At 39.0% G+C, this 19,747-nt stretch overlaps 1 protein-coding gene across 2 annotated transcripts in view; it reads right to left on the reverse strand.

Annotated features, from left to right (window-relative positions):
- LOC136864472 (transmembrane protein 272) overlaps positions 1 to 19,254 on the reverse strand; it is a 95,772-nt gene extending 76,518 nt beyond the window's left edge. For both annotated transcript variants that reach the window (XR_010859316.2, XM_067141490.2), the window contains exons 1-2: positions 19,127 to 19,254; positions 18,733 to 18,913 (exon numbers count right to left, since the gene is read on the reverse strand). Coding sequence is in view for 1 of the 2 variants with exons in the window: in XM_067141490.2 (XP_066997591.1) it covers positions 18,733 to 18,913; positions 19,127 to 19,171 (226 nt within the window). In the remaining variant the exon portion in view is untranslated. The remainder of the gene's footprint in view (positions 1 to 18,732; positions 18,914 to 19,126) is intronic.
- Positions 19,255 to 19,747: the final 493 nt, after the last annotated feature.

Genomic DNA, 19,747 nt, shown 5'->3' on the forward strand with positions numbered 1-19,747 from the left:
GGTGATGGTCGATGGGTGGAGGAAATGCTACCAGAACCCATGCTCCATGCTAGGAACGGCTGCAAAAGGCGCCCTTTTCCACATTTAGCTTAGAGCTGGCAGTAGGATAAAATGCCTTTAACCCAATGAAGGTCACAGCGCAATATATTGCATCTCACGGGAAGTGCACAGCAGTTACAACGCAATATATTGCATGTCGAACTTCCGAATGTCATATCTTTGCTTCTGGATGTCTTTGAGCAATGATTCAAAAAATAACAAGCTATCTGCATCTATTGGCTACATTACTAAAGCTTACGCTTGTCCATCTCCTCATGGGAAGTTGTGTAAACATAGTTTTTGTATGTGAATGTCTACGGCTTTTGGGAATCGACTGCTAGCTGATGAACATGGCCGCTCACAGCCGTGCTGAAGTAGTACTAGATAGTACGAAAGTGTTCGAAATTTTGAAGAACGATGTGAGGATTCTGATTTTTCTCATACATACGAACAAGTTTATTATGACTTCTTTCTTGAAAGTATCAAGGTGACGAAAAACATTATCGGGATGGCACCTTTGAGGGTACCGTGCTGCATACTCACGAGCAGCAGCAGAAGCTTGGTTATCGGATGCACCGAACACTAAAAGCATATCGACGTATTCGCCGTTTGTGTACTCCATCAGGAAGCCGCCCTACATGCACTTGACAGCACCAGATCTGATTTGGCAATAGAAATTTCTGTCTTGCAATGGGATGAGGAATCACATGCCGACCTCCAAGTGCGGCATTTTTTGTTCACCCTGTATAGATATAGTACCGGAAACACTGCTATGAGAAGGCAAGTTCGAAGAATGAGAGTTAAGCCTTGCGCGAGGTGAAGGATAGGCAAGCCTGCTAAACTCGGCTGACGTACACAGCAGTGACATGGCCGCCTCGGACCAGCCTCGCTTAGCGAGCATGACCATATATGGTAATGTTCTAATCCATCTGTAAAAAGTCTATTTGGAGTTAAGATACAATTATTTTTGCACCGCCAACTTGACAGGACCAGTTATGGTTTTGCACTGCGTGGTTAGTTGACTCATGCATTCAGTTGAATCACACCGTCATGTGTTCGACTACTATCATGTGACAACAGGACATGCTTACAAACGCAGTTACACAACGGCAACTAGGGACCTGACGTCACACACACAAAAGAAAAAAACAACCTGACGTAGATTCGAGTCGTAGTTCCATGGTGCATGTGGCTTTGATAACCCAGCCGTCTACTCAGTGAGCTGTGACGGCGGGTACGGTAGGGCGGGATGAAGCACGTTCCTCTATTATACTCCAATGCGCTGCAGGATGTGACAGTGTGGCCAAGTTCTCGTTTTTTACTTGTTTTCCAACGGCACAATATGAAAATAAAGCTGGAATTCAAGAGGACAAATTGGGGCAAATATTCGTTTATAGGATGGGGAGTTAAGGATTGGAATAACTTAATAAGGGAGATGTTCAATAAATTTCCAATTTCTTCGCAATTATTTAAGAAAAGCCTAAGAAAACAACAGATAGGGAATCCGCCACCTGAGTGACTGCCCTAAATGCAGATCAGTAGGGATTGATTGAAAGAGTTATATGAACTCATGTCCATTTGCCAGGTTGAGTTGACCTCCATTTTAAATAATTTTTGCCACGAAATTAGTAGCATCCAAAAATTGCATGACAGCCTGTAATATTGTTGTTTATTAAGTTTCATTTCCGTATTGATAGATATTACTTTACAAAAACAATATAAATATAAGTCACCACCTTATCAATAGAAAATTTATTCACATTCAGCTAGTAAATATGGTCAAGACCGGTTTCGACCCCTAGGGGGTCATCTTCAGTTGACATGCATTAAAAGATATATTTTACAAAAACATCACATATAATGATTAAAACTTAAATTAAGTCCAACTGATCATAAATGTTGGTATGTATGTCTTGGTACATTTGAGCTATTGTATGTGTCAATCCTAAGTTTCCCAGCATACAGTGTCAAGGTAAGTAATTAACTAATATACATCATCCATAAAATTACATGCTATTTTTCATGTTATCACTATCTAATTTGGGTTGTACAATGTGGAATGAGATATACATACATTAGTGTAAATTAATAGTAGTAAGTTCAGTAATATACATTAAAAATTGGTTCTTAAATTACATGAATTGATTATTGATCAGTCATATGAAAATGCAGAATTATTGGTTTGGACACTTGTGATTAAAATATTAGTATGCAATACCTTGTTGGCATATATCTTAAATACTAAAGTATCAGTTTATAAAGCCTATTATTCTTATTTTATGTCTTGGAATAGGGTTGAACTTTTAGAAAACTACTTGTTTTGTTGAGCATAGGCATTGGATAATCTTGTTAAATTGGACATATAACTAAAACAGTGGTATATATATACCTTGTTAAAAATACATTGCATTAACATTATTAATATGTGGTGCTACATATACATTGTTTGGGGTAAAATGGGGTTAACAAAGTTTTCACAACAGTATTTGATTAGTTATGATGTTCCGATATAATGGGTCCGTAAAAATACATAACTATATACATAATTGCGGTTAGATAAGTATTTGTATAATCTGCTTGCAATTTAGGTAATATTTGGTTGTAATGTCTGGTGATATTTTGGGCAGCTACTGTTGTTAAAGCTATTAAGAGTCTTGAATATTATTGATGGAGCATGTTCTTCTTTTCGTGTGCCGTAATATGTTGAGTTGGTGACATTTGTAAGAACGCGTTGAATGTTATGCGTCCTGGTAGGGTGCACGTTGATTTTATCGTAGAGATCTCAACAGGCAGCTACAGAGAGTGCACGGTTCCAACACCTAACATACTTTGTTTTCACAACATATATGCTTCTACGATGAAATTAACATTTGAGAAAGGTCATGATGCCACCCATTTCCATTTTGAGATAACTGAGAAAAACATTTTACAGGCTCTTCCAAGGATTTCCTAATGGATCTGGTAGGCCTGCTTTTGTCATTGTGTATATGTACATATGGAAGAAAAGGTACAGTTATGTATATCACGTTGAGTGCCAGACCGATTTTCATAGGCTTGCTGTCTAGTGCCGTGAGCTAATAACATCGAGTTACTCCCTGGTGCCAAAACGTTCACAGGCTTAACCAAGCAAATGATCGCTGATATGAGGATGTATTTATGATGTATTAGGTTAACTTATTATGTATATTAGGTAAAATATTGCGACCTCATATGGGGTCGTATTGGTCATTACGAACTGTACACGTACACGCGCCCCCATATGGGTTACAAGATATTTTTCGCCATTGTAAAGTGCCCCCATATGGGGTCGTACTTATACAGTAGTTACTGTCCCGACGGTCGGTCATACTTACATTTTCCTTTGCGGGGACGCGTTATATGCTGTTGATTATGATAGATATGTTATCTTGTTCATACTGGAGCCGTTAAAAAGTACGATCTCTGATTTGAGGTCAGGAAATGTTTGTAAATGACGATCTTTCGATTTTAGGTTAGGAAATTTTCGTATAGAATATAGTTATATAAAGTAATGAAAATCATGTGAATTTGGTAAATTAGGATGTAACAGAATAATATTATAAGAAGAATTAGTAGTTACGGAATATTGAATAAGTATACAATTTTTTGTATAACTTTCAATTTGAGTAAGAGAAGCTGGCAGCGCTGGTTGTGCACATGGGAAACCAGTGACTATATCGTTGAAGACAGTCATAATTGTTGCTACAGCTGGCTTGGAAACCTGGAGTACAGTGGGGAAGTGTGTGCTGAAGACTGTAATTCATGAATGTGGTTGAACGTGCGAGATCGATATTTGCTGTATACTGGGTTCAAAATCACTGTAACTATATACTTCGTCTACATCATCATTGTCCGACTCGTTCGATATATCGTCCAGACAGTCTGCACTAAGTCTTTTACTGCTCGATTTACTCGTAACGACTTAAAAAAGAAAATGAATCTCACAGCACTGCACACTTACATAAACAACCCGTGCGTGAGATAGACAATGACTTTGTCACCCTACAAAGCACTCTTGACGTACCCATATGGGGTCGTGCCAAAACAGGAATTGAGAAATGGAAGGTGGACTATGCACGTACTTTAAATAGACGACCCGCAGATGGCAGGAAGAGACTTTGTACATCTTCGAAACACATACTTACTGCGCACCCAAATGGGTTCGCACAGTTCTCGATTTAGAACGAACGTACGACCTCATATGGGGCCGTGAAGTTCAAAAACTTGGCTACTCTCACGTACCCATATGGGGTCGTATGGCACTCAACGTGATATAATTATCCAAAAACCAATGTATACAACACAAAATAAATCTTGGACTCATGACCTTTCACAACTGAACATGAAAATTCTGCTTCATTAATGGCTGGTTTCTGGAATGACAGTTATCTGTAGATGCGTAGTTATCAGTGACTTAACATGGTGATATGTTTAAAACGAGTTTCCGAAACAACAGTTATCGGCTTCTTCACAGTTATCTGCACAACGACTGGTAACTACAGCTAGTGCTGTAGTTACCTCTATGTTAGAACTGATTCCAACATATACCGCTATGAGGCGCCACTCATACAAGGTCTTATATTAATTTTGTAAACATTAATACGTGATAATGAACTGGTTATAATATATTTACAGTAATTCATTGTAGTTTTAACGTGCTTGGGTGTGCTGGAGTCGACATTATTTTGGTCAGTACATTTACTTCCATGTTATCACTGGCTTTTAGTCACTGATTCCACTTAAATGGTGTCATCTGTCCCTGTCATCTGTTTAGGTTATGGTCTTCTCGGAGTATGACGCCTCTAATGTAGATGTATCTTGCAATACGGGAAATGAATCGTCAAATAAAATAGAACTCGAATCAAATGGATTTTCATCAGGCTCAAATTGATCTTTCTGTGTACAGTAGAATTAATGTTAAGATCTCTTTCGTCAGGCTTTGATTCATGTGCCCCACCAACAGTTAGTTAACACCCAGTCTGAAATTATGGAATATTTACATTTGTATTAAATAATAAATATCTTAGGTACCAGCATGCATTTAATATAAGCCTGCTGAATAATAAATATTGATTTTTCATTGCTTTTTTATGTTATTATATTCTTTAACCAGTGACGTGAGGTCTCATAGACTCCCAGTAAACATAAAACAACTGGACTTAATTAAAAATCTTGCAGGGAGCTGTAGGTTATGTCATCTTCTTATCTGTGTCAACAGACTTCACACCCTAGGTCGGGGTTAGCTCGCTAGGGTCGATTGAAATTCTCAAGTGGACTTCACGTGAGCAGTTACGAGAGTATTTTTGTCAATGCATGTTGCGTGCTCAGTGTAAGTAAAACATCTCAAATTACTCGTCCGCTGCAGTTATTATGAACTACAAATTCTCAGTTCGAGGCGTACATTAGGGAACTACAGTACTGATGAAAAAATTGAGTGATATGGCTATTTTCTTTTGGCTGTTGGAGATCGCAGATTGTAATGCTTTCGTGTTGTCCAAGTTGTGCCATGAAAGCCCGGAAAAAAATGGAATTCTTGAAGGGTTTGGCATCTGATCAGGTGAAATTACATGTCAAAGAAGAATGATAAATGAGTGAGTCCCCAGAGAGATGAAGAATGATAAATGAGTGAATCCCCAGAGAGATACGAACGGGAATAAGCAACATTTTGTACGCGACATGTTTCTGATTTGTCATCAGCAATCTGAATGATTGTTTCAGGTGACCATGTATGTAATCATAACAGGTCACTGTACTTGGGTCCTGTGTGGTGTATTTTATCAAGGAATACTGAGAAATGGTCATAGACTTCTTGTTTTCTCTTGCCACAATTTTACCAAGTGATATTATTGATAGAGTATTCCTTTCATAATGATAGGGCCACCAACCTTTAAAATTCAAAATATCTTGAGAAGTTACTATCTTTACTTGAAATTTTCCCAATTTACCAGCCTGCAAAGTCATGTCCCTATATTCCTCGGGTGTGTAAACTCTATCCAGTTGCAGTATTACACATTCCACTATGTCAAAACCTCCACCGCAAGGGAGATATGAATGTCCTCTTATAACATAGCAGTACTTGATGTATTCAGATCTACCACTCCCTGCAAGTGTTGCCCAGAACTGAACCAGTATGTGATTCCAATTTTGTGCCCCACAACCATCCAAAAAATACATTTTTTTAAACTTCTGAAGGTACACAATTCCATATGAGTCGTTAGCAATGTACGCACTTAAAGTTGTTTTTTAAGTCGCACTGACACAGATAGGTCTTATGGCGACGATAGGTCAGGAAATGGCTAGGAGTGAGAAGGAAACAGCCATAGCTTTAATTAAGGTACAGCCCCTGGTGTGAAAATGGGAAACCACAGAAAACCATCTTCAAGGCTGCTGACAGCGAGATTCGAACCCACTATCTACTGAATACTAGATAATGACCGCACTTAAGCGACTGCAGCTGTCAAGCTCAGTCGGTCACACACTTAATTTGGACTTTTCTTTACCTCAACTGGTAAATTACCCAAAAACATCACATTCCCAAATGGTATTCATGAAAAGAAAGTGAAACTAGCCACTTTGCTTGTGATTTTGAGTAAATGTTCATAAGCAGTGGTTTTTTTTAATGACATGGTACTATACGATTATAATGTATTTTTTCAGGTACACAGAAGAGGAGCAAAAATGTCCTATAATGAGATTAGAAAATATAAAGACGACTGCAGGATTATATTAGATTATATTTTACAACATATTTTTACGGCTGGATGCCCTTCCTGATGCAAACCTCAGTTGAGAAGATAATGAATATGAAATGAATGATGGTGAATGAAACTGGGTGAGGAGGTGGAAGGAATCAGCTGTGGCTTATGAATAGGAACTATCCTGCCATTTGCTCGAGAGTGCAAAAGGGGGGGGGAAAAAAAAAAAATTCTCAGGACAACTGACGGTGAGGTTCGAACCCACTCGCCTGCTGATTGCAGAGCTTGGCTCCATAGCCGTAGCATGTTAACACACACGGCTACTCCGCTCAGTGATGTTATTACTAAAATATAATGTAAAATTGTTGATCCAAGAGCTGGTATTATCAAAATTATTAACATTTGGGGGAAAAAGAATTTAAATGAGGAGGTGTGACAATTCCGCACAAGATTCATCATTACTAATAAGGTCCAATAATAATGGCCTGAGGAATTCCACTCTTGCCGGGCTGAGTGGCTCAGACGGTTAAGGCGCTGGCCTTCTGACCCCAACTTGGCAGGTTCGATCCTGGCTCAGTCCGGTGGTATTTGAAGGTGCTCAAATACGTCAGCCTCGTGTCGGTAGATTTACTGGCACGTAAAAGAACTCCTGCGGGACTAAATTCCGGCACCTCGGCGTCTCCGAAAACCGTAAAAGAGTAGTTAGTGGGACGGAAAACCAATAACATTATTAATTCCACTCTTAATGATTACAGGATAAGATAAAGCTATGCCTACTGTAATTCTCCAAGTTCTATTTTCTAGAAATATAGCCACCTATTCAGTTACACTTTTGTCTAGTCCAATTGCACTCAATTTTGCCGTTAGTCGCCTTAGATAGGTCAATCACGATACAGTCCATTCGAACTCCTGAATTCAGGATATCTGCTGCTATATCTTGCTGGAATCCTACAAGTTTGAAATTCAGTGGAATAACCTTTGCTTAACTCGAACTACCTTCTATCGAACCAGTTATTAATTTCACAAACATGTCTAATAAAATCAGAAAGAATGCTTTCCCAAAGCTTATGTGCAACATATTTCAAACTGACTGGCCTGTAATTTTCAGCATTAACTCTATCATCCTTTCCTTTTTACACAGGGGCTAGTATAGCAACTCTCCATTCATTTTTATAGGTCCTTCATGCAAACAGTAATCAAATAAGTACTTCTGATATGGTACTACATCCCAACCATTGTCTTAAGGTACATCCCCAGAATCTTATCAATTCCAGATGCTTTTCTAGTTTTCAACTTGTCATCATAGGTAAATTTTAATACTTTGTTAGTATTAGTCACCTCCTCTATCTGGACATTATCCTTGTTTCCAACAATATTTACATACTGCTGACTGAATACTTCTGCCTTCTGAAGAACCTCGCATACACACTGCACTTGTTCATTAATAATTCCTGCTGCTGCGGGGTTTCTCAAACAGCAATCGCTGTCTGCTTCCTGTAGCTAATTTTCCCTTTGCACAGCTTTTGTGCTTAGCAGTATTGCAATGTTGTTGCTGTGAAAAACGTTTCCCAGCTTTAATTTTCACTTCACACATTTCACAAAATAAAATGTCCTTCATACTAAAATACTTTTCACCAAAATCTGTAACAAAACCTCACAACTTTTGCACTATCAGAGTACTATCTTGAAACTCCACTGTAATGTACTTAGCAGAGACAAAAGAATACTGTACAGGGGCATAGATAGCGTTCGGTTAAGATTTCTTTCTATCACTCCCCGAAACAAGGAAACTGAAGGTTGGCTATCTGGAAGGAGGAAGAGAATATTACCTATTTCTTTCTTCTTCACACACGATGAATCACACTTTTGGCATCTCAAACAGGTTCAAGCTGTTCCAGGTTTACACAGCACATTCCTGGTAAATCCTGCTACCACCAAGTAATGGTTGGCAAACAAACTTCCTTAAGATCAGTTGCACAAGCATTATGAAATGATGTTTAGAAGAATATCTGTTGAAATGTTAAATACCTATACAGGCTGTCCTTGAAAAAGATTCCAATATTTTGCAGAAGAGATAGCACACAACAAATGAAGGGGAAAAAAAGGACCTCTATACATTGGACACAAACCTAGTATCTTTGGAGTTATGGTCTGCTATCACTACTATCAATGATCACAATATTCCAATAATGTATGGAGAGTCGCATGCAACAAAAGACAGAAACACGCTCCTACCTAAACATTGGTCGTAAACCTACTAGCGTGTTGTATTATGGTATTATGTAGGCAGGGCTATCTTGTACTCCCAAGAACTTCTGTCATGAAACAAGTGTGAAACCATTGTACATAGAGAATTGATGCAGTACAGCGTGCATCGTGCATGTGCATTTGCACTATATCAAGCAAGAACGCAATACACTAGTTAATATATTTGTATTCCACTGCGTACTACAGACCATACTGCTCTCGAAGTCAGGAAAGTTAGGTTTCTCAGGTGCACATCAGTGCTCAAATGGCGCGTTTTGTTGTAACACTGCAGTACTGTAATTTGTTTTGTCTTTCTTCTCGAGCCTTTCGGCACATAATGGAGGTCTATTATTCAACATGGGAAATGGCCAATATGATCTCCTGTTATGGGCAAGCAAATGCAAGAAACCTACAGGCACGCAATCTGTATGCTGACAAGTATCCAACACGCCGTACACCATCTGTAAAGTTGCTTAGTATCCTGTTCCAGCACCTTTCAGAAACAGGATCCTTTGCACCACAAACCACATCATGGTAGACCACAAACAATTCGCACACCTATATGGAACAATGGGTATTGCAACATGTGGAGGACAATCCAGGAAACTGTGTCCATAGAATAGCCGCAACTGAAGGTACTGCTAAAAGCAATGTCTGGACAATCTTCCACGAACAGTTACTCTATCCGTACCATGTACAGCACGTCCAAGCTCTGCTGCTACACGATCGGCCCACCAGATTTCACTTCTGCCAGTGTCTTCTCCAAACCTGTGCCCATGATCTGCATTTCACAGTTAAAGTTTTGCTTACAAGCGAGGCAGGATTCACGAGAGATGGTATTGTAAATTTTCATAACACTCACGTATGGGCCAATGTAAATCTGCATGCATTGGAAGAGAGACACCACCACCACAAATTTAGTATCAATGCATGGGCAGGCATTCATTGGGACAGTCTGACAAGTCCGCAAGTTCTACACAACAAACTGAACGGTCCCGAGTATCGTACCTTCCTTCAGGACCAATTATCCATGTTGCTGGAGAATGTGCCAACAGTAATGACTGAAAATGTGGTTCATGTAAGATGGGGCACCGCCCCATTTTCATCGTAGGACACCTAATATGGGTCTTCCTTGAGCGATGGATTGTTCGAGAAGGGACAATACCTTGGCTGCCACCTCGCCTGACCTTAACCCTTTACATTTTTGGCTTTGGGGACATGTAAAGACCACAGTACATGTGGTCCCCATAAATGATGTGGATACTCTACAAGAACACGTGTTCAATGCCGGTGACGCAATCCAACAATGGCCAGGATGTGTTCCAACAAAAGCGTGGTTTCATGCAGCGTAGGATGGAAGCCTGAACTGTAATGGATGGCTGTCGCAATGAGCACATGTTGCGAATAGTAGATCAAAGACATAGAGATCACTGATGATAGTGGTAGCACACCATAATTCCGAAGATATTGGGCCGATTGCAGAAAGGGTTTTTAGACGATGTCTACGGGTAAACAATGCCTAAGTATAGCTGACGCATTGCAGAGACATTTATCACTTAGACACTGTCTACAACCGATGTTCAACCAGCCAGGTTAACACTGCTGAGAACACTGTTTAACCTCAAATGAGAGGAGTGAATTACAATCACAGATTATGTACCATGAAACATGTAATTTGTATTATCATATTGAGACGATTCCGGGAAGAAAGGTCTGTCCAACGGCCTCTCTGCGGGTCCCCCGCTACAAAATTGCAGCAATTCACTTGAAATGTACGGGGAGGTAGAGCTTAAAATAAGATTTTGCTTTTCAAGAGACTTGTTTCTTGAGACTGACAAAGGGACAGTCCGGTAACTGTCAATTTGAATAGAATTCTTGGCAACCGATATACAGTGGAACCTTGGATTGCGAGCATAATTCGTTCCAGCAACATGCTCGTAATCTAAATCGCTTGTAGGCCTATATCAAAACAAATTTTCCCATAAGAAACTATTGAAACTTGGATGATTCGTCCACAACACAAAAACATTTATTCGCATAACATTTCTAAAACAAAATATAACGTAAAATAATTAAACTGCATTTTACCTTACAATAGAATCATTGTTGGTGTGAGGGAGACGAGAGATGACATGAGAAGAGTTACTGTGTAGCACGAAATTCACTAATGGAATCACTGCTATCGGTTGGCTGATTGGAAGCGTTTTCTTTTCGTGCAACTTTAACGAGGAACCTGTCCAATGACTGTTGCTTTTGCCTCTTTTTGAGGATTTCACGAAAATGTGACATTGCATTGTCATTGAACAGATTCATCCACTGTAATCATCTCCTTCCTCCGACCGAATTCCTTTTTAGCCTTCTTTTCGTTCACAGCACTCGCTACATTCAGCTGCGCACTGTATGACTGTCGTTTGTTTGCACACTCGAGTAGAATGTTGCTGAGAGGCGATCAGGGCTGCCAACCTCTGTACTTAGGAACTAATGAGTGGTACTTACTGTTACTGTTGCTGGTGGTGATTACTGTTTAGGATTCTTGCCGTGGACAAGACCATTGGTCTGGACAGTTAGGATTCTTGCCGTGGACACGACCATTGGTCTGGACAGTTAGGATTCTTGCCGTGGACACGACCATTGGTCTGGACAGTTAGGATTCTTGCCATGGACAAGACAATTGGTCTGGACGGTTAGAAGCCGCGAAGCGGCGTTAGGCACCTAGTTTCGTGAGGAAACAAGATTGGTCTGGACAGTTAGGATTCTTGCCGTGGACAAGACCATTGGTCTGGACAGTTAGGATTCTTGACGTGGACAAGACCATTGGTCTGGACAGTTAGGATCCTTGCCATGGACAAGACCATTAGTCTGGACAGTTAGAAGCCGCGAAGCGTCCTTAGGCACCTAGTTTCGTGAGGAAACACGATTGGTGTTTTTTCTTTGTGCTTTTATTCAACCGGGGTTGGTAACAATGTACGTATCAGCATTGATGGCAATGATGTCACATTCCATTCACGTTTACCAATGAGAATGCGAGTAGTTACGCTAGCCATGGCCGATGGCGGCTGCTGCTCTTATTAGGTTATAAAAGTAAATGTACTTCTGGGGGCGGGATGGTGGGTTCCTAGACATCGCAATGAACACATCTCTCCTTTACAAGGTATTCCAAATAAGATTCGCATTATTTTAGCTTCCTTATAATGTTATAAACTCTGGGCTGCAGAAGGAAGAATTTTGCCGAACAGTTATATCACAGATGACAGAAACAAAACGTACACTCGTACGGTGTTGACTATGCGAGCGAGGCACGCCAACTGAAGTCCAGCGCGGGAAATGATTATACACACTTTCCCAGGAAAGAGTGTGGCAGGGGGAGGGGAAAACAAAGGCACAGGGGAGGTGGAAACGTACATACACGTGACGCTCGTATTGTGAAACCTCACTTGCTTATCAAGTCACAATTTATTTAAAATATTTGCTCGTCTTGCAAAACACTTGTAGACCAAGTTACTCGCAATCCGAGGTTCCACTGTATTTTATTATACATGGGGTCACTTCCATGGAATTATAGGTCACTTCGCGTACATACATGTCAGAATTACTTGTTCCAATTGTCAGAGGGCTATCACATACATCAACCGGGAGGAATTCACTTATATTTACTACCAAGTAAGCACACATAATAGTGAAAACTAAAAAGTAGTCTGTATGGGCTTTTTATATATATAATTGTCACGCTAATTCAGGTAAGTTTTCGGCAACTATGAGATAGGAAGAGGCAAGTGGTGGTGATTATTGTTTAAAGAGGAGGACTGGGGAAGAAGAGATGTGGCCATAATAACAGCCCTAATATTTCCCTGGTATAAAAATAGGGGAAACTACGGAAAGCAATCTTCAAGGTTGCCAATGATGTGTAACAAACCTACAATCTCCAGAATGCAAGCTACATCTATATGGATCATACAACACATTCGGTTACTCATTACTAGGGACCTGAAAAATTAGCATCTACTATTTCCAAAATTAGCATCTATATTTCCAAAATCAGCATCTATTTACAAAGTTAAAATAATCACATGGTATTATTCATTTTAACGATTCCAAGTTTATGAACTGCAATTGGTTCACACACAAAACAAATTCATTGTTCAAACGAAAGCACTGTCAGTACTTCAGCATTGCTTTTTTCAAACTGCACTGTCTGTCTGTAACCACTGTGTTTTAATGAGACAAAACGCGCTTGCTATCTACATTGTTCATTGGGGTCCACAACAACTCAAGACAGTATTTTGCAAATATGCTGAACTCTGAACTGCAGTTAATGCAAGCATGACATGACATTTTTCACTTTCTTTCATCTGGGTTTGAATTGCATGTTTCAGAGAGAGATCTGTTACTCCAAACAATTTCTCAAGCTCATCTAATTTATCAGTGCTATTCAAAATTATATTTTTTGGATACAAAGCTTGAGAAATTGACACAAAAAGTTTATGGTTGGGGTCTTTAGCTTTCAATGTGGCTAGCTTGCACTGTGAAGAATGAGCAGCTTTGACAAATGTGTCTTTACATGCAGCCTGCTGCAGAGGAGTGACCTTAATCAAAGCAGTAGTTGCCACAGAAAAATTCCCCTCATAAATGAAGGTAAAACTGGCATCAAGATTATGCAGTTTGGGGTAATGGAGATGAGAGGTAGGATACAGAGACCCTTCTCAGTCACTCAGATCATTCAGGTACTTAATACCACAGTTGCTGATGTCTTTCATGTCAAGCATCTTGAAAAATGTAACATCAGTAAAGTAGGCACTCAAATAGAAGACAGCCTGAAACCAGCTATTCCATCGGGTTATGACAGAAGCATGAAAAAGCTTTGCTTCCTTTGAAGCACCATACTTTGATGTTAAGAATATTGTAAATAATTATATTTTCGCTTTCTTGTGTTCAAAAATGCAGACTTTAACATCGCAACCACATGATTTAAATCTGTCATCACTGTGACCCAACTATTGCCAACCCAGCTGAACTTATGTGCCCAGCACTGTACATGCATTAAATGATCTCCTATGACCACACTTAATGTTTCATAACACCGGGTCATGTACGGGGCACTGTCACTAACACACAGTTTAACTGCATCATATGGTACACTACAACTGCACAGAGCTTCTGCAACAGCACGAGAGCAGTTTGTAGCATTTCCTGCATCAAGATAGTTCACAGAAACAACGTGCAGCTCTCTTTTCGATCCGGCTGGGACTTGGAATATGATAAAAACACAACGGCCCATTCTATCTGTAGTTTCATCACGGAGTATGTTGATGTTCTTCCCCACTAGAGCCTCTGCTGTTATTTTATGGCGGTCAGTTGCAACTTCTAGAAAGGAAGAAAGACCTCAAATTATAACAAAATTTAAAATTACTGGATCAATTGGGTATGGGAAAGATAGTTCGATATGGAAATCTCACTCAAATTCAGTATCCTTCAATTCTGCGCGTGGTTTTGATGTCTTAATACCTAAACCATACCCGATCAATGAAATCGAAACTTACCCGGTAAATATACTTCACATAGAGTTCTCACACATGGCAGCTCTTCATTTGAAAACTCAGTAATCCAGGCTCTGAGATCCTTGCTTTCCAGCTTTTTCAGAGGTATATTTGCTTTGGCAAATACTTAAACTGTGCGTTTCGAGAAGTTATCTCTGGAAATTTTTCGTCGTTTACAACTATCTGTGTAAGCACAGAAGATTGCTTTCTTTGAGACGCAGGCCCTACTAGCAGCAGGGGTTGAACATTCGTTATCGCATCGCTTACCCACGTGTTTTTCAGATTTAACATGTTTCAAAATGCTATCTTTTTTCCCTGCACCCAACTCGGCAATTACAAGACTTGCAAAACACTGTCGCTAAATCTGTGCCTTATCAACAATCCTTTGCACATTGCTGAGCCCTTTCGTGCAGTTTTTGTCATGCGCCCCATAATCTAAACGATCGCTCGACTTTCTACTCTTCACTAGTTTCAATTTTGAACAAGAAAACAACGCTGCATCTATCTCATATTTCCGTGACACTCGATTTACATTTCGATAATAATCGATACAGATCTTATTCCCCTTGCTATTCCCATTGTAAATATTGATTAAAGTCAGCAAGCAGCAATCAATTGGCTACTTTTCTTCATCGATCGGAATGGTCGAAGGAATTATGCATCATATTTTGAGTATTTCTGACGATTTTACCGAAATATGTTGTTTTTGCCAGTAAAATAGCATATTTTTGCAGAATTTGCACCAATATTGCATATTCATACTAATTTTGCATTTTGGGTCACAAATCACATTTTGTCGCACTTCTATTTATGTGTAAAAATGATTTTATTCCACAATATAATTACCGTAGGCTTGGATTCAGTACAAGATTCAAAGATTCACATTTATCGCAAATGCGATTTTTTTCAGGTCCCTACACATTTCATCTTCCCGTCGTCGAACCTATTTACGAGTAGATTACACTCACCATAATAACGCTATAATCAAATCTATACTTCACCAAATGGTGGCATGTCACTTTAGTGTCGATAATATTACGAGATTTAATTTCCACCGAAAAGCTACATTCTTATCGGTGGGCAAGTCATGCCCATGCTTAGCCATATTTGAGTAATGTGTAGGAAGATAAACAGCTGACTGGTGTTCGGCGCGCGTACCGACGAATTTCATTGGTTACGACAAGCAAAGAGTTGCATGTAAGATACTTCTATCTCCATTTTCAAACCAATATTAAAACTTTAAATGATGTCTAGTTAAACATTGGCGGAACATTGTCTATGCAATGGAAGATCGTGCTCGATTTAGACATTGTTTAGGTAAACGTTGTGTAAGGCTTAAAACTAGTCATCGTTTCTGCAATCGGCCCATTGGGTTTGTGACCCAATGTTTATTGGACCTTTCTTCCTTCCTTCATTGTGTGCTGCCTCCTCTGGAACATTTTTCAAAGAAACCCTGTATAAATGTGACAAAGTTGATGATGACCCAATATGCATTTATAAGACAAATAACAACAGCATCATGTTCATAAATATTAAATTAACTTAGACATGGAAAAACAACCCAGGATGACAACCCAGGATGTCATAAAAATCCAAGTACTGGCCATAAGTCTATAATTACTCAGTAAACATCTCTGACTTGTGTTTCGTATATCTGGAAACAGAACAAAGAAGCAGCTGGTCCACACCTAAACTTGTGTGTTAATGAATATATCAAACTACATTCTGAATGAACAAGATTTAGTCAACACTGTGACAAGTGTATCAATGTGGTGAGGAGTTATTTGTCTGATATGATTACAGAGAAAATCAAAATGGTTTGAATCATCTTGCAAAGCATGGTTAATAAAACCTGGTAATATTACTGCATTGAATTTCTTCTTTCCTGTACTCTATATTACAAACATAAATAATAACATAATTTAACACTGATTTTCCTTGTTTTGATTAAAAGAACAACTTCACAAGACAGTTGCAAGCAATTCATCAACTGATATGAAAGTGTTTCAGCCAACCCAAGAACAATGAAGTATGCAAAATATGAAAACAATATAGCAATTTGGAAAGTACTATTAATCCGAAAACAGTAAAAGACTTTAAAAGAACATTCGACAACACTTTATGGTCTTCAAACTATTGGATTCAATATGATATTGAATCATAACTAGGAAGAAACAAAAAAAGAAAAAAACAGGGTCAAACTTGAAGCAGTTCCTCGTTCCATATTATATAGCTTAAGTGAAACCCTGTTTGAAGTAAAATGCAAATTACCAAGTGTTGTGCCGATATAATTTATTCTAGGTCTTCGTACAAGAGTTTTATCCAAGAGATATACAGTGTGTTCTTTTTGATAACCACTAAGTTGTGTTTCTATCATAACAATAATAATTTTAATGGCATGTGGCCTCCGAAGGTCTTTTGAGTTGACGACGTACAAGCGACCTACGGGTCTGTGAGGACGGAGCTCTATTAATGGTGAATTCTAATGATTAATACGGCACACACAAACACCCAGCACCCAAGCCATCGGAAGTAACCAATCAAGGTTAAAATCCCCGGTCCGACCAGGAATCGGACCCGGGACCCTCTGGACCAAAAGCCAGCATGCTAACCATTTAGCTATGGTCTTAACATCATAAGAACGTATCAAGAATAAAAGGAACAAAAGTATAGCCATTTCTACGATTATGTAGATAAAATAGTACCCACTTGAATTTAAAATGTTTTTAACAGAAGAATACTAATACATAAGTAACTGGATAGCACTTAAGAAATTAAACGATAAAGATTAAAAATAACTGCAAACAAGTTAAGAACGTTCCGTTCACCCCATTTGGGATGTTAGTCAAACATACCTGACTCTGTTATGAGAAACTATTTTCAATTTCCCAAAAGCACCTCATAATATGAAGTATGCAAAATATGAGAACAATATAGCAATTTGGAAAGTACTATTAATCCGAAGACAGCAAAAGACTTGAAAAAGAACATTCGACAACACAATACATTATGGTTTTCAAACTATTGGATTCAATACATATGATTTTCTTCTACGAAGACGAAGACATAGAATAAATTATATGGGCACAACACTCTGTAACTTGCATTTTACTTCAAACAGGGTTTCACTTATGTAATATGGAATGAGGAAATGCTTCAAGTTTGACCCCTGGTTATTTTTCTTCTTTTTTCTCCAGTTATGATTCAATATCATACTGAATCCAATAGTTTGAAGACCATGAAGTATTGTGTTGAATGTTCTTTTTAAAGTCTTTTACTGTTTTTGGATTATAGTACTTTCCAAATTGCTATACTGTTTTCTATTTTGCATAGCCTACTTCATATATGAGGTGACAAAGGAAAATTAAGGAATTTGAAAAATAGTTGGAGATTTAAAAAATACTAACAGGTGACGGCAATCAACAACACAGGGAATTTTTTAAAAAAGCCAGGCTGAGCAGCTCAGACGGTAGAGCACTGGCCTTCCGAACCCAACTTGGCAGGTTCGATCCTGGCTCAAGCCGGTGGTATTTGAAGCTGCTCATATATGTCAGCGTTGTGTTGGCAGATTTATTGGCACATTAAAGTACTCCTGCGGGACAAAATTCCAGCACCTTGGCTTCTCTGAACACCGTAAATGAAAGTAGTTATTGGGACGTAAAAACTAATAACATTTTAAAAAGTCTGCGAGTATGGTATTAACTTATAAAATGTAAACTGATCTAGCACTGGGGTTACACTTTTGACATCAATACATTCCACCCTTTTCAGTTACGATTTTAAGTTATGAAAAGTATACAGATAAGGAACATTTCAAAATTAAATTAAAAGAATCTATGCCTTTACATTGTGCAACACCTCCAATATCTCTACATAGGAAGGAAAACGTACTCAATGGCAGCAACAATTATTCAATTAATTATCAAATGCATAAAGAAAATATTACAGTGGTTTGGCATCAATCGGGCACAACCTCTCAACCGAAAGTTATTCCACTCTACTACGTATCCCTCTTCACTTACTTAAATTTTCCAAGCGGCACAAGAAAGCGATAACGTTCACATATTAAAAATAAAATATATTCACTCGATCTCTACTGACTCACGCCATGCGATTTGACAACTCATGTAAACAGAGCTGAATGATATAAATTAAGAAGGTTCATGCGCAAGGCATACTGAGAACATAGAACTGCAAACCATTAGGATCAATTGCTTCTTCGTAGGTGGGCGGTGCTCCTCGGTCCGAACTGATGTGAGAAAGAGATTCTCCAGGAATGTTGTGGTACGAGGGGGGTGGAGTGTTGTCTTCCGACTGGACCTGCGATTGACACTGTAGAATAGGTTGTGATACAGCCCCCGGACTCTGACAGTAGAAATCCTGTCGTAGAACAACACAGAAATAATTTACAAACCTCAACAAAACAAACGGTGCATATAACATTGTAACCTCACTTAAAAAAAAAAAAAAACCACGTTCCTTCGTCACAGCACAATGCAGTGTAAGAAAATAGTTCCTAAGCACAGGAAAAATGTATTATATTTATAGAAACGATACACTTAGTGTGTACAAGATAAGTATGCATATGCCCACCTGTTGGTGGTACAAGCTCTCATACGAAGTTTCCCCCGTCGCCATGTTTTCATCTCGTAAACATTTGCTGCCAATCACGCAGAATCAAGGAGAATCAACGGACACAAGGAACAGATACACTACTACCGTTGCCTACGAGATAAAAAAAAAGGCCGGGAAATACAGCACACTAGACTCGTCCTCGAGATACTTCCGACAAGCGCCGCTAGAATTCTCTATACTGAGCTGTCACGCCCCCTCGTTGCAACATGTTCCAGTACGAAAACATATAAATATTAACTAAAACTAGCAATTTCACAAGACAACAAACAGATGTGAGATAAAAAATAGAATGAGAGCAATTGTATGACTTACTTTCTACAACGTATTTCTTACACTTTGCTTAAACGTAATAATTCACGAAATAAGCAGAGAAGTATAATAGCGACTTTGTCACTCCTTCCCGTTTTCTCTAATTCTGCCCCAGTGTATCCGATAAAGTGATCAAAATTGCGGTCATAGATAACTTTGGGTTTAATCAACATCTTATAAATTATCAGCTATCCTACCTTATCCTCAACCCAACTGATGTCTCGACATTCGTACAGAAGCCGCAGTTTGGAGAGCGATATTATGCCCGTT

The sequence above is a fragment of the Anabrus simplex genome, chromosome 2, assembly GCF_040414725.1.
Source record: "Anabrus simplex isolate iqAnaSimp1 chromosome 2, ASM4041472v1, whole genome shotgun sequence".
In the NCBI taxonomy this organism is placed as follows: domain Eukaryota; kingdom Metazoa; phylum Arthropoda; class Insecta; order Orthoptera; family Tettigoniidae; genus Anabrus; species Anabrus simplex.